Source organism: Perognathus longimembris, chromosome 14 (genome assembly GCF_023159225.1).
Source record: "Perognathus longimembris pacificus isolate PPM17 chromosome 14, ASM2315922v1, whole genome shotgun sequence".
NCBI classification, from domain to species: domain Eukaryota; kingdom Metazoa; phylum Chordata; class Mammalia; order Rodentia; family Heteromyidae; genus Perognathus; species Perognathus longimembris.
The window spans coordinates 33,186,031-33,200,954 of record NC_063174.1 but is presented as its reverse complement, the minus strand read 5'-3'; the positions used below and the strand labels follow the sequence as shown (position 1 = coordinate 33,200,954).

Below are 14,924 nucleotides of genomic sequence, written 5' to 3'. Positions count from 1 at the left end.
GCTTTGAACTGCAGTCCTCAGATCTCAGCCTCCTTGAGTAGCTAGAATTATAGGCATGAGTCAGCAGTATCCAGCTGCTTTTTGAGACAGTGTCTCACTATGTAGCCCAGGTTGGCCTTGAGCAAATTCATGACCCTCCTATTTCAGGCTCCCAATACAACTTTAAAGAATATTTATAATAAGTTATTGTGGGTAGAATTTGAACAACAACTGCACAAAGCAATGAAGAAGTGAATGACGGGGAAAGTGAACTGTCCATGCCTCATGTTTCCACCCCTCTGTGATTCATATTTTCTTTTCTTTTAAAATGTTTTTAGTATCTCTTAGTAGGTGTACAAAGGAGTTGCCATTGAACAAAGCAGTTTAAGAATGCAGTGCATCTCGATCAGTGTCTCCCCTTTGAACATTCTCACCCATCCCTCTGCACCCATGTCTTCACTCATTGTGGTTGATATTTTCATCCATAGGTTTCCAAATGTATTTGGAATCACATGTAAATATGGGCATGTATTTAAAATAAAATTAACATCTTTTTTTTTTTTTTGCGTCAAGATCTTACTGTGCAACCCAGATTGGCCTCAAACTGAAGATCCTCCTTTTCTCAGCTTTCTGAGGGCTGAGATGACAGGCAGGTACCACAACACTCAGCTACAGCTCTTTAAATAGTTATTCCTGTAGCACTAGCTAACTTAGCAGTATATTTCTTTTCTTTATAGGCATTTCACCTGCCCATGAGTCTCTGAGACCATTAGAATGTCCATTTGTGCCTCTTCACACAAGGAGTTTTCTCAGCTGTTACCTGTTGAAGACATGGACATCAAAAACTCACCACCTAGCCTCCACTCTCCCACCTCTTTCAACTGCAGTCAGCCTGTGCTACCCCTGGAACATGGCCCGCTTTATATTCCTTCCTCCTATGTAGAGAGCCGCCATGAATACTCAGGCATGACATTCTACAGCCCAGCTGTGGTAAACTACAGTCTTCCTGGCAATGCGAATAACTTGGATGGTGGGCCTGGTCGACACACCACAAGCCCAGATGTGCTATGGTCAGCTCCTGGACATCTGTCTCCTTTGGCGATCCATTGCCAGTCGTCACTTCTGTATGCAGAGCCTCAGAAGAGTCCTTGGTGTGAAACAAGAGCATTAGAACACACCTTACCTCTAAACAGGTGTGTATTCCTTTGGAATTGTCCTTCAGGGGCACCAGTCAATTCACTTCATGAGTCATTGGAAAGGAGGATATGTGTGGTAAGATGTCTTTATTTTGTTAGCTAGATTACTTACAGCATCGAAGACACAGAATGCCCTGTTCTGTTCTGATATTCTCATTCTCATTAAGAACTGATGCTAGCTGGCCAGGGTGGCTCAAGACTGATTCTAGCTACTCAGGAGGCAGGGATTGGCAGGGATGATATGAGGTCAGCCTAGGCATAACATTTTGCAAGGTCCCATCTCAGCTATTGGCTGGGTGCATTGGTTCATGCCCATCATCCTGAGTGACATGAGGAAATACAAGTAGAAGGATTGGAACTCAGGCTAGCCAGGGTATAAAGCTAGACCCATCCAGAAAATAATCAATTCAAAACAAAAGGGGACTGGTGAGGTGGTTCCAGTGACAGAGTGCCTGCTCAAGTGATAGAGCACTGGCCTAGCCAGCATGAGGCCTTGAGTTCAGTCCTTAATCCCTTCCTACTGCTAAGTCGTGCTTATGGATGGATGTTGTGGAAAGAATTCAAAATCATGATTACCACTGTTATGTGATAAACTCTCAGTTTGCTCTTGATGAAAGCATTTGAAGACTAAATGTTTGCTTTCAGGTTAGAGTGCAAGTATGAAATTACAGTTTAGTGCACATGACACACTATTTCCAGAATGAAAGTAATGATGACAGTATTACAACTTAAATGAAATACTAGCCATGAAGCCTGAAAAGATAATTGGTAAAAGAAAACTTTGAAAATAATCACCTAAAATAGCACCCTGTACGAACCATTGAGAAGCTGTTTAAATATAGCATGTCAAAGCTGGACACTGGTGGCTCATGCCTATAAACTGAGCTACTCAGGAGGTGAGATCTGAGGATTGCTATTTGAAGCCAGCCTGGGCAGAAAAGTCTATGAGACTCTTATCTGCAATTAACCACCAAAAGGCAAAAATGGAAATAAGGCTCAAGTTGTAATGTGCCAGCCTTGAGTGAAAAAGCCAAGCTAGAACTCAGCGCCCTGAGTTTAATCCTCAATTCTGGCACACACACACACACATACACACACACACAGTAATAATAAAATTAATATAAGATTCCACTGAAATTTCCCAAAGTTAAATAGAATATTTGAACTCCTTTGATGCAAGGTAGTAAGATGATTATTTCAGTCTAATATTTAATTTTTTTTATGGTGCTGGGGCCTGAACTTAGGGTGGCCACTGTTCCTGAGCATTTGTGCTCAAGACTAGCACTCTATCACTTGAGCCATCACCCTACTTCTGGCTTTTTGGGGGGTATTTGGAATAGCCTCAAGGCCTTTCCTGCCCTGGCTGGCTTCAAACCACAATCCTCAGATCTCAGCCTCCTGAGTAGCTAGGATTGAAGGTGTGGCCACTGGTGCTCAGCTTAATATGTAATATTTTTAGCTTTAATTATTGTGTGGATGGAAAAGATGGTATAGGGAGGCGGAAGAGAGAAACTTTTAAAATGACCAGAGTACTAAGTTATGGCATATTAAGTATTGAAATACTTATTTCAAGTGTAGTCATGAAACTGAGAAAATAGAGGCTGGGCTGTCATTTAGTGGTAGAATACATGCTCGCATAGCATACATGAGGCTCTGGGTTCAATCCCCAGCACCAAATTAAAGTTTTAAAAACTTATTTTTTGAGAAAATACTGCATAATAATTTTGATTTTCTCCCTCTATAAAATATTTTCTTTGGGGCTGGGAATATGGCCTAGTGACAAAAGTGCTCGCCTCGTATACGTGAAGCCCTGGGTTTGATTCCTCAGCACCACATATATAGAAAAAGCCAGAAGTGGTGCTGTGACTCAAGTGGTAGAGTGCTAGCCTTGAGCAAAAAGAAGCCAGGGACAATGCTCAGGCCCTGAGTTCAAGCCCCAGGACTGGCAAACAAAACAAACAAAAAAAACAAAATATTTTCTTTATTAATAAGATAAAGAGTTAGGTGCTGGTAGCTCATGCCGGTAAGTTCAGGAGGCTGAGATTTGAGGATTGCAGTTTGAAGCCAGTTCCAGTAGGAAAGTCCATGAGACGCTTATCTCCAATTAATCACCAGAAAACCAGGAGTGGCACCGTGGCTCAAAATGGTAGAGCCTTGAGTGGTAAAAACTCAGGGACAATACCCGGACCCTGAGTTCAAGCCCCATGACCACCACCACCACCACTAAAAGATAAAGAAGAGCATATAAAAAGTATTGCTGTGTTTTTAGGGGGATGAGAGAAAAGAGTGGTAGAGAAATGAGATTGACTGGAATACAGTGTAAACATGTAGAGATGTAACAATGAAATAACTAATATAATCCAATAAAATTATAGGTAATCTTTAAAAATACTATTTTCATTCTTATCTCTTTTGTTGTTGTTTTGTTGTTGGTCATGGGGCTTGAACTCAGGGCCTGGGCACTGTCCCTGAGCTCTTTTTTGCTCAAGGCTAGCACTCTACCACTTGAGCCACAGCACCACTTCTGGCTTTTTCTGTGTATGTGGTGCTGAGGAATAGAACCCAGGGCTTCATGCATATGAGGCAAACACTCTACCGCTAAGCCATATCCCCAGCCCTTAAGTTCTTTTTACAATGGACATTTCTTTTGCCCCCAGAGAGATGCTGAAAAGGAAGGTGAGTGGGAGCAGCTGCACCAGCCCTGTTTCCAGTTCGAGTGCAAAGAGGGACACTCACTTCTGTGCCGTGTGCAGCGATTACGCATCCGGGTATCACTATGGAGTCTGGTCATGTGAAGGATGTAAGGCCTTTTTTAAAAGAAGCATTCAAGGTAAGGACCACTGCTTTTCCACTTCTCCTTCAAACAGCTGTGCAGAGGTGACCTGACAGACATTTCACCAATGGCCTGTTTGGCATACTCTTTGTACTTTGTGAGCTGTTCTGAGGCTCAGTGTGTGTTTGGGAGTGGGTGGGGTGGAGAGGGGGAGGGTACAGGTTGCTTACAAATGTGAGTTTTTGTGAATTTTTGAAAAATATTTTCCATATTTGATATTTCATAACTTCATACTCTGGTTGTACCAGTACCTATTTCCTGCTCTCAGCTGATTGAACTGCAAGAGCTTTCACCGACGTATTGTAACCACAATTGTATTATTATTTTTTAAAATACTTTATTGTCTACTGTAGGCCATAATGATTATATTTGTCCAGCTACAAATCAGTGTACCATAGATAAGAACCGGCGTAAGAGCTGCCAGGCCTGCCGACTGCGGAAGTGCTATGAAGTCGGGATGGTGAAGTGTGGTGAGCATCCCCTGCCCTTGGGCTGTGCAGGGCTGGGGTGGACGCTGGGGCTTGTGGGCTGGGGTGACAGGAGATGGATGGCATGGTCACTGTCTTCAGTACGTGGAGGCTGTGGTGTCACTCTCACTTCTTTCCCATGGCTGAAGGCAGAGCTGGGGTAAGTGTGAACAAACAACAGGTTTTTGTCTAGCAGTGGGAGAGGCCACTGTGTAGCTTGGGGGACCTCTGGCCCTGGTTGGATCATTACCTGCCTGGCACCTTGCCGTGTCCAGAGAAGCCACGGGTCATTCAGAGGCATCTTAGTCAATGTTTTCAGATGTAGATCCTAAACTATTTTATAAAAAAAAAACAATTTTATTGTTATTATGAAGGCAGTGTATAGAGATCTCCCGTCTTCCCCCATTCCTGCCCACAAAGTTCAGATTCTTCAGTGTGCTAGATATATAATATAGAACAATAGTTCTTTTACTTCTAGGGCTTGTAGCATAGACACCTAGAAGGGAGCATTAGGAAATTATTTATGGCACTTTCTTCAGGGACTGTTTCCATAAGGATTTTTGTAGTATTCACTTGAAAGAAACAACATACACTGTGTAAAAATGGACAAAATGAATAAATGAGAGGAGGGAACATGGCATCTGTGTAGGCAGCTCTACAAACCCTTGGGCCCAGCTTCTCCTTGAAATTGACCCTGACTTGCATGTATCATTCTATCTGGCAAAGTGGTTCTAGGAAGACACTTAGGACCAAACAAATCATTGTGCTTTTGTAGACCTTTGTTGTAATGCAAGCCATTATTAACGAATACTAACAATGCAAACCTACATGATCTAATCAGTGCCACCATCAGTGACGTCCTAGGAATACAAGGACTTCCAGGTAGCTTGGTGATGCTGCTTTGTAAAGAAATGCACAATAAAAGCTCTCTGTTTTTGTTTCTATCAAACCCAGGGCCTTGTACTTTGGTTTTGATATAGGGTCTCATTATATAGCTCAGTCTGACCTTGAACTTGTTATATATCCCAGGCTGATTTTGAACTTGTGATCTTTCTGCCTCTGCCTCCAGAGCATGAGACTATGGGTAGGCATTACTATGCTCAGCAGTTGAACAATATTTTAAGATTCCTGTATTTTGTTTTTAAAAAATTATTTCAAATTTAGTTTTAGGATAAAAGTAGTGTGTGTGTGTGTGTGTGTGTGTGTGTGTGTGTGTGTGTGCATACCAGTCCTTAGGGCTTGAATTCAGGGCCTGGGTGCTATCTCTGAGCTTTTTTGCTTAAAACTAGTGCCCTACCACTTAAGCCACAGCTCTACTGGTTTTTTGTTGGGTAATTGGAGACAAGAGTTTCACAGACTTTCCTGCCAGGGCTCGGTCTGAACTGAGATCCTCAGATCTCAGCCTCCTGAGTAGCTAGGATTACAGGCATGAGCCACCAGTGCCTGACCATCAATATTCTTTTACTGGAACTATTAACCACTTTCTAATTTGGAGCATCCGTATTTCCCTATTTGATTGTTTTTTGTTTTTTGTGGGTTTTGGTGTTTTTTTTTTTTGTTTTGTTTCACTCCCTCTGAGGTCATGATATCAAAGCCACAACACTAGAAATGTCCTTGGTAGAAAAATGAGTTCCTAGGTGTGGATCAGGTGGTAGAACTCCAGCCAATGAGTAAGTGTCAGAGAGTAAGCTCAAGTCTCAGTCTTGGACAAAAAGGAAAAAAAGGAAAGAAAAGAAAAATGAATGAGTTCCTTGTCCAGAATTTAAAAAATTTCATTTATTTTATTGTGATTATAGAGGTGATGTACAAAGAGATTACAATTACATGCATCAGGCAATTTCCTTTCAAACAGCGTCTTCTTTTCCCTCACTTTCTCCCGGTCCTCTCCTGTCTCTACCCATGAATTGTACAGTTCACTTTCATCAATGTTCAGTGAGCTCCACTGCTGCCCTGTTTCCCTCGAATTCTGGACTCTCCCCCAACCCTCCTAAAGAGGTACACTTGAATATACCATACAAAAGGAAAAGAAGACAGTCATCAAAAAATAAACATAAAAAACTAAAAATAGAAAAAAAGAAGATATCTCTTGTTTCCATATCTTGGAGTATATTTATACTTATATATATATAAATAAAATTTTATGTTAATATGTTAGCATATAGGCATTGCACCTTTGTGTTTCTCTCCTAAGAATATCCTTTTTTGGTCTCACAGTGTAATAATCTTGAATCCTGTATAATTTATCATATCCCAGTGTATTTTAGATCTAATTTCCACATATCAGAGAGAACATGAGCTGTTTGTCCTCTCTGAGCTTGGCTTACCTCACTTAACATGATTAGTTCTAGTTTCATCCATTTCCCTGCAAGTGACATTATTTTTTTCTAGTGATTGTATAAAATTCCATTATGTATAGGTACCACATTTTTTGGATCCACTCATTTATTATGTGGCATTTGGGCTGTTTCCATACCTTGGCTATTGTGAATAGTGTGGTAGTGAATATGGATGTGCAGGTTTCCTTATCGTATCCTGGTGCATGATGTTCAGGGTAGATGCCCAGGGGTGGTAGGCTGGGTTGTAGGGAAGGTCTATGTTTAGTTTTTTGAGGAACCTCCAGGCTGCTCTCCAGAGTGGTTGTACTAGTTTACATTCCAACAGTGCAGTAAGGTTCCTTTTCCCCCACATCCCTGCCAAAATTTGTTGTTCTTCAAATTGACAACACTGGCCAATCTAACTGAGATAAGACAGAATCTCAGAGTTGTTTTATTTGCATTTCTTTTATGGCCAGGGATGATGAGCATTCCCTCATATGAAAAAATTTTTTAATTGAATCTAGCACCCCAGAACTTACTACTGAGCCTGGATTTTGTCAAAAGTTTCACAATAGGGTAAGAATATCTATCTTGTAAACTTTGCATCTTTATATATTACACAAAAGAGAAATGTGTAATAAAAGAAGTACTTTAAAAATTTATCAGTACTGAGAGATGAAGATTGAATTCAAGACTCCAAACTTGTTTAGGCAGGCACTCTACTCAAGGCCCTGAGTTCAATCTTCAGTACCATCACGCACACAAAAGGTAACTGTGCTAGGTGCCAGTGGCTCATGCTCGTAATCCTAGCTACTCAGGAGGCTGAGGATGGAGCTTCAAAGCCAACCCAGGCAGGAAAGTCCATAAGACTCTTATCTCCAATTAACCACATGAAAACCGGAAGTGGCACTGTGACTCAAAGTGGAAGAGTCCCAGCCTTAAGCAGAAGAGCACAGGGACACCTGAGTTTAAGCCCTACAACCAATTAAAAAAAAAAAAAAAGCAACAAGGCAGCTGGGTGCTGGTGGCTCATACCTGTAATCCTAGCTACTCAGGAGACTGAGATCTGAGGATAGTGGTTTGAAGCCAGTCAAGGCGTGAGACTCTTATCTTCAATTAACCATTCAAAATCTGAAAGTGGCGTTGTGGCTCAAGTGGTAGAGTGCTAGCCTTGAGCAAAAGAAGCTCAGGGACAGTGCCCAGGCCCTGAGTTCAAGCCCCAGGACTGGCAAAAAATAAAAAAAAAAAGAAATACAAAGGACAAACATGTTAGTCGACCTTAGTGCTAACCTTAAAAAATACAAAGTAGGATATGAGTTTAGTCACTCCTATGATTAGTAATTATTAAAACTTATTTTAATGCCCAATAGTATTGTGAGGAAATAGGTAGAATTTAACCTATCACTTAGATTATCACATTTAAAATGCTTTTAGAGATTAATCTGTTAATGTATATAATTTTATATGTATGTTTGCTTCAACAACTTGACTTCTTTAAATTTATTGTAATGAAGTAATACATTAAAAAAGATATATATCTCTCTCTCTATATATAAAACATTTAATTTAATTTTTTATTTTGCTAGTCCTGGGGCTCAACTCTTGATCTGGGCACTGTCCCTGAGTTTCTTTTGCTCAAGGCTAGCATTTGTCCACTAGAACCACAGCACCACTTCCAGCTTTTTCTGAGTAGTGTATTGGAGATAAATGTTTCATGGACTTTTCTGTCCAGGCTGGCTTTGTACCTGGATCCTCAGATCTCAGTCTTCTGAGTATCTAAGATTATAGTTGTGAGCCACCAGCACCTGGCTTCATGACATGCTTTTCATATGTGAAAAAGTAGGTTATGAATTAGTATGTACACCATGATTCTAATTTTGGTCATAAAATAGGAAAGAGTATAAAAGCATAAAGAAGACTGAATTTATGCTAAAATTCCTTCCCTTCTGTATTTTCCAGATGCTTTTCAGTTAATTTATTTGAGAAATACTTGTTTACATATGTATGCAAAAAGGAAAATAGCATACCTGTACATAAACACTAAAAATCTTGGGATATTATTATTTGATACTTGTTTAGAGATATCAATGTTGAAGCATTAATATTTCCCCCCATTTTCTACGGGAGGAAAAAAAAATCCTCATTTCATAGTTTGGAAGCTGAGCTATGTCAGCACTGGGCTTACCACTGGATGACCTCCAATGGAGACCTAAAAGTCCCCCAAGGGTTATGGTGTTGATTTTGCTAATACTACCCAACTGTAGTCATCTTGTCCATGCCCCACAAGTTCCAAAGAAAAGGGTTAATTCTGCTGGCACACACATTCTGAGGATAGATTCAGGTCCTCAAATGAGATCATTACATCTTAAAAAACAAACCAGCCCTGGCCACTGAGGCTGCTGGGATCCGATCACCCTCTTACCAGCTGCTGTTCCCGCTAGGCTCGCGGCGGGAACGGTGTGGGTACCGCATAGTGAGGAGACAGAGGAGTTCCAGCGAGCAGGCGCACCTGCTGAGCAAAGCCAAGAAACCTGGCGGGCCCGTGGCCCGGGTGAAGGAGGTGCTGCTGAGCGACCTGAGCCCGGAGCAGCTGGTGCTCACCCTGCTGGAGGCAGAGCCGCCCCGCGTGCTGGTGAGCCGGCCCAGCACGCCCTTCACCGAGGCCTCCATGATGATGTCCCTCACCAAGCTGGCAGACAAGGAATTGGTGCACATGATCGGCTGGGCCAAGAAAATCCCCGGTAGGGCTTGTTGGGTCTTAATGCTTTTCCATTTTTTTGGTGGGCTACCTCTGATCGCAGGGTGGTCATGGAGGATGCATCCAGGGAACAGACCTAACCAGGCTCTGGGATTCAACGTGGGACCATTTGGGCAAGAAATGCTAGGGTGCTGGGGCCTGGAACATGGTTAAAGGTAAGGATAGGATTCTATCATCCGCCTGTCTCTCTGGGCTGTGCACTCTCCTCTAGAAAAGAGCAGTCTGGTCAGGTTGGGGTAGGGTGTAGGACATATGGCAATTATGAAATTGAAAGTAAGATTTGTCAGATGCTAAATATAAATTTGTAAGATACTGTATCTTAAAAAAAAAAAAAAAGGCTGGGTGCCAGTGGCTCCCAGTGTAATCCTAGCTACTCAAGAGGTTGAGATTTGAGGACTGCAGTTCAAAGCCAGCCCAGGCAGAAAACTGTCTATGGATTCTTAGCTCCAATAAACTACAAAAAAACACATGCTAGAATTAGGGCTGTGACTCCATGGTAGAGCTCTAGCCTTGAGAGAGAGAAAAAAAGATTAAGGAAGTGGCACTGTGGCTCTAGTGGTCGAGGGCTAGCCTTGAGCTGAAGAGCTCAGGGACAGCGCCCAGGCCCAGAGTTCAAGTCCCGGGACTGGCAACAAACAAACAAACAAAAAAGCCAGCCTGGGCAGGAAAGTCTGTGAGTCTTTCTGTCTTTCACTCTGTCTCTGTCCGTCCATCTGTCAGTCTCCCTCTCCTTCTCTCTTATGTGCTAGTCTTAGGGCTTGGGCACTGTCCCAGACCTTTTGTGCTCTAGGCTAGTGTTCTATCACATGAACCACAGCTCCACTTCTGGCTTTTTGGGGGTTCACTGTAGATAAGAGTCTTACAAAGGGCTGGGAATATGGCCTAGTGGTAAAGTGCTGGCCTCGTATACATGAAGCCCTGGGTTTGATTCCTCAGCACCACATATATAGAAAAAAGCTGGAAGTGGCACTGTGGCTCAAGTGGTAGAGTGGTAGATTGCTAGCCTTGAGCAAAAAGAAGCCAGGGACAGTGCTCAGGCCCTGAGTCCACTCCCCAGGACTGGCAACAAAAAGAGTCTCACAGACTTTCCTGTCCATGCTGTCTTTGAACCAAGATCTCAGATCTCAGAGATCCTCAGATCTCAACCTGCTGAAGAGCTCAGATTACAGATGTGAGCTGCCAGTGCCTGCCTCCAATTCCGTACATTGAAGGACTAAAGTCTGTCTCATGTTCTGAGTCGGGTGGGGGGGGGGGATACTGCCATAGTGTGGGGCAGCAGCTGCAAAAGGCAAACTGTGAAAACTGGGTGAGGTTGAGGAGTCGTAGAGAGCTGGTGTAAGAGCAGTGGGTATGAAGGCATGGTGCTAGGCTCAAATGACCTTAACCCATTCATTCCTGCCCAGCTGAGAAACTGCTGGTTTCTGGCATTGTTTTATCTATCATGTTCTCCTTTGCCATTTTCTTTGCTGTTTCCCAAAGAAGAAAATACTGATGCATTTTCCTCTAGTCTCAGCTTTAACTATATTCCAAACAATATTGCTCAATATCCCATGTGGTGAGATAGTTCCTGAAAACGGTGCAGCAATTTTGTGCCCTAGCAAAACTGAACTTTTATGCTGATTAATACTTCTTCAAGCCTAGCACTTTTCACCTTTTACAGTAAACTTAGCTACAGTCTTTGCTTGTGATCTATCCTCCTTTTATCTGGTATAGTCATTTTCCAAGCCAAAACAATATTAAATATCATCTAGCCTTGAGCTTGTTGGGTACCTATAGATATTAAAAGCTTGCTGGGCACTGGTGGCTCATGCCTGTAATTCTCACGATTTAGGAAGTTGAGATCTGAGAATCATGGTTTGAAGCCAACTTAGACAGGAAAGTTTGTGAGACTCATCTGCAATTAATCACCAAAAAGCCAGAAGTTGAGGTAGAGCTCAAGTGGTAGAGTACCAGCCTTGAGGAAAAAAGTTAAGGAACAGCACTCAGACCCTGAGTTCAAGGCCCAGCATGAAAGAAGGGAGGAAGGAAGGGATGGATGGAAGGAAGGAAGGGAGGAAGGAAGGAAGGAAGGAAGGATCTGTGTGGAGTCGGCTTATTGTTTGCAACTGTGGGTGAGATGGGAATGTGGACATCTCTCAGGAGCTTGAGCTAAGCACAGGCAATTGGTTTTGGAAAGAATTTGTCCAATCTTCATATTCATTACTCCCTTAAATTCTCCTTTGTTCAGATTTACAGTATAATTGTTCAAAGCTTTCCACCATGTGTTTGGTCTCTGTACCATAGTTTCTTTTATAGTAAAATGATTATAAGACATTCTACCTATAGGAAACCTTTGGAGGTAGATAAAATTGTCACCAATTTTTCTGTGAGAAAAACAGACTTAACAGGAGATTAAATTACTTGCTAGAAAGGGACTGAGTGGCCTGATGTTCAAACCAGGGTCTATTTCATTCCAGTGATGTGCCTTTGGTGACTGTATATTTATATTATACCACTCTTTGCTTTCATCATGGCTTGTAGAAGACTCTCTTGCTTAAAAAAATATATCCTCACTTTTCTAAAGCTGACCTGTCTCTTTCCAATTGTGCCACCAGTACAGGCTATTAGAGTAACAACTGCCTTGGTGGTTATATTTGCTCTTTAGGATGGAATCACCCTGAGAGTGCTCCTGCCCCGAGTGAGCCTGACTTTGGCTGGGAAATGTCAAGCAATCAGACAAGCCATTCGAGTTGAAGCTGTGACTTTCTGCCAAGTCTGGCCCTCCTCCCCAAGCCTTTCACTCCCAACTTCCTTCCACCCCAGTCCACCTCTCCCCCCGCCCCCCAGCATTCCCAATATGGATGGGTGGGACCAGAAGCCTCTCTGACCACCAGCCCAAGCTCTAGGGTTCTCAGTGCACAGAAATTACTGGGACAGTACAGCTATCAGATCGGTCCTTCTGTTGTCATCTAGCATCTGTCTGGGGAGCTATTTGTTTTTGTTTTTAAAACAACAACCACATGAAGTTGATTTGTCTCTACAAGGGATCCAAGACTGGAAACTGCAAGTTGTACACGTTTTTGCAGAAACAGGTTGTTGAGCCAGGCACTCATGGCTCACGCCTGTAACCCTAGCTATTCAGAAGGCTGAGATCCGAGGATCATGGTTCAAAACTAACTCATGAGGCTCTTTATATCCAATTAATCACCAGAAAGCCAGAAGTGGTGCTTTGTGTCAATCAAAGTGGTAGAGCACTATCCTTGAGCTGAAGAGCTCAGGGACAGTGCCCAGGTCCTGAGTTCAAGCCCCGGGACAATCAAAAAAAGAAAAGAGAAGAAAAGACACCGGTTGCTGAGGAGGAGGGTGGGTGTGTCTCATGGCCTCTTGCTTTCCCCAGGCTTTGTGGAGCTCAGCCTGTTGGACCAAGTGAGGCTCTTGGAGAGCTGCTGGATGGAGGTGTTAATGGTGGGGCTGATGTGGCGCTCGATTGATCACCCTGGCAAGCTCATCTTTGCTCCAGATCTTGTTCTGGACAGGTGAGGAAAAAAACAACCACATTGTGTTTCCTCTCCACCTTGTTTGTGTAAGGTGTTTAGTGAGTGGGAGCAAAGTGCTAGGTGCAGCAATTACAGCATCTCACTGAGAGGACCACTAGAGAATGATAATGTGCCCACCACTTCACCGGGTCAAGAACCCAAGAAGAGGACTTATGTATCAGGGCTGGGCTGCAGCATGCAGAGGCCGGGGCCATAACAGGGACAGAGTCCTGCAGGAACTGTGGTGGCTATGCGCCCACTGAGCACTGGTGACCTGCATTCCAAATTCTACTTTCAAGTTAGTCCTAAGTTGTCCTGCTGTTTTCTCCGCCTGAAGTGATCAAGTACATCTCCAGATATCTAGATAGGTGATAAAAATTCTTACAAACCTTCCAAATTGGTTCTCATTTAACTCTTTAACTCAATTCAAAGAATGTACTAGAAAAATATTTTTGAAAATAGCAGTGGAAGGTTTTGTTATGAGCACTAGATGAATAGATCTTGGGACATAACATTGCCAATGACATATCTTGGTTACATTTAATTTTCTTTTCTTTCTTTTTGCCAGTCCTGGGGCTTGAACTCTGGGTCCGAGCACTGTCCCTGGCTTCTTTTTGCTCAAGACTAGCACTCTACCACGTGAGCCACAGCGCCACTTCTGGCTTTTTCTATGTATGTGGTGCTGAGGACTTGAACCCAGGCCTTCATATATATATATCTGGCAAGCATTCTACCACTAGGCCATATTCCCAGCCCACTTTTAATTTTCTTTTAAAGGTAATACTGGAGCTTGAACTCACAGCCTGGGCACTGTCACTTAGTACTTTCGCTGAAGGCTAGGGCTCTACCATTTGAGCCACAGCTCCACTTCTAGGGGTGGTTAATTACAGAAAAGATTCTCACAGACTTTCCTGCCTGGGCTGGCTTTGAAATCATGGTCCTCAGATCTCAGCCTCCTGAGTAGCTAGGGTTATAGGCATGAGCCGGTGCCTAGCAGAATACACTTTAATTAATTGATCTAAACTGTTCATGGAGAAAAGAAACCTAGAATATACACCATTCAAGTTTTTATTTTTTAAAGAAAAATGGGAAAATCTTTGGTATACCATTTAAACAGTTGGAAAATCTCCATGGAAGTTGGGTTTGACTTCCTTGTATGTTGATAACGTGCCAGTGTGGAGCGGTGGGCCATATTCGGCTGTGTGGAGAGGGCAGGGAGATACCTGGTGAACCAGAAGTGCCTGCCCCAACTCTCGCATCATAATCCTGTTACCACTTTAGGTCACCCGAAGACCCTCATTCGCACGTTACACAGATGAAGAGTGATGCCCCAAGGTATCAGCATCCATTCTGCCTGTTGCCATGGAGGGCATTGACAAAGAGCACTGTTCTGACTAATGGAGGTGTTTTGGTGGAGAACAAAGCCTGTGGGAAGAGCTGGAGCCTGGGATGTGGCTTGAGCAGGAGCAGCCCAGGTGGTGAACCCTAGAGGGAAGTTGTGGAAGTCCAGAGCAGGGTGGGGCAGCAGACCCTGGAGTGGCCATCCAACTAGCTAACATGCTGACTTGTATGGGCCAGGTGTCATCTTCAGCACCTGAGTATGTTGACTCATTTCATCTTCACAGCAGCCCTTTGGGGGTAAGCGCCATTCTGATCCCAGCCCTTCCACAGTGGGAATGGCAGCTTAAGTAAGTTGATGACAGTTAGTGAGAGTAGTAAGTGGAGGAGCTGGACTTGGGGATTGGTTTATGAAATCCACAAGTTTTTGGGTGCTAGTCCTGGGGCTGGAACATAGGGCCTGAGTGCTGTTCCTGAGCTTTTGTGCTTCAGGCTGGTACTCTACCACTTGGACCATAGCTCC

At 43.2% G+C, this 14,924-nt stretch overlaps 1 protein-coding gene across 3 annotated transcripts in view; it reads left to right on the top strand.

The window, feature by feature from the left end:
• The first annotated feature begins 753 nt into the window (after window positions 1–753).
• Esr2 (estrogen receptor 2) overlaps window positions 754–14,924 on the top strand; it is a 30,273-nt gene continuing 16,102 nt past the window's right edge. Inside the window, exons 1-6 of one of the 3 annotated variants that reach the window (XM_048362136.1) lie at window positions 754–1,172; window positions 3,833–4,005; window positions 4,362–4,478; window positions 9,232–9,531; window positions 12,925–13,063; window positions 14,345–14,398. In XM_048362136.1, coding sequence (XP_048218093.1) covers window positions 754–1,172; window positions 3,833–4,005; window positions 4,362–4,478; window positions 9,232–9,531; window positions 12,925–13,063; window positions 14,345–14,398 — 1,202 coding nt within the window. The remainder of the gene's footprint in view (window positions 1,173–3,832; window positions 4,006–4,361; window positions 4,479–9,231; window positions 9,532–12,924; window positions 13,064–14,344; window positions 14,399–14,924) is intronic. The other 2 variants (XM_048362137.1, XM_048362139.1) reach the window with 2 other exon arrangements.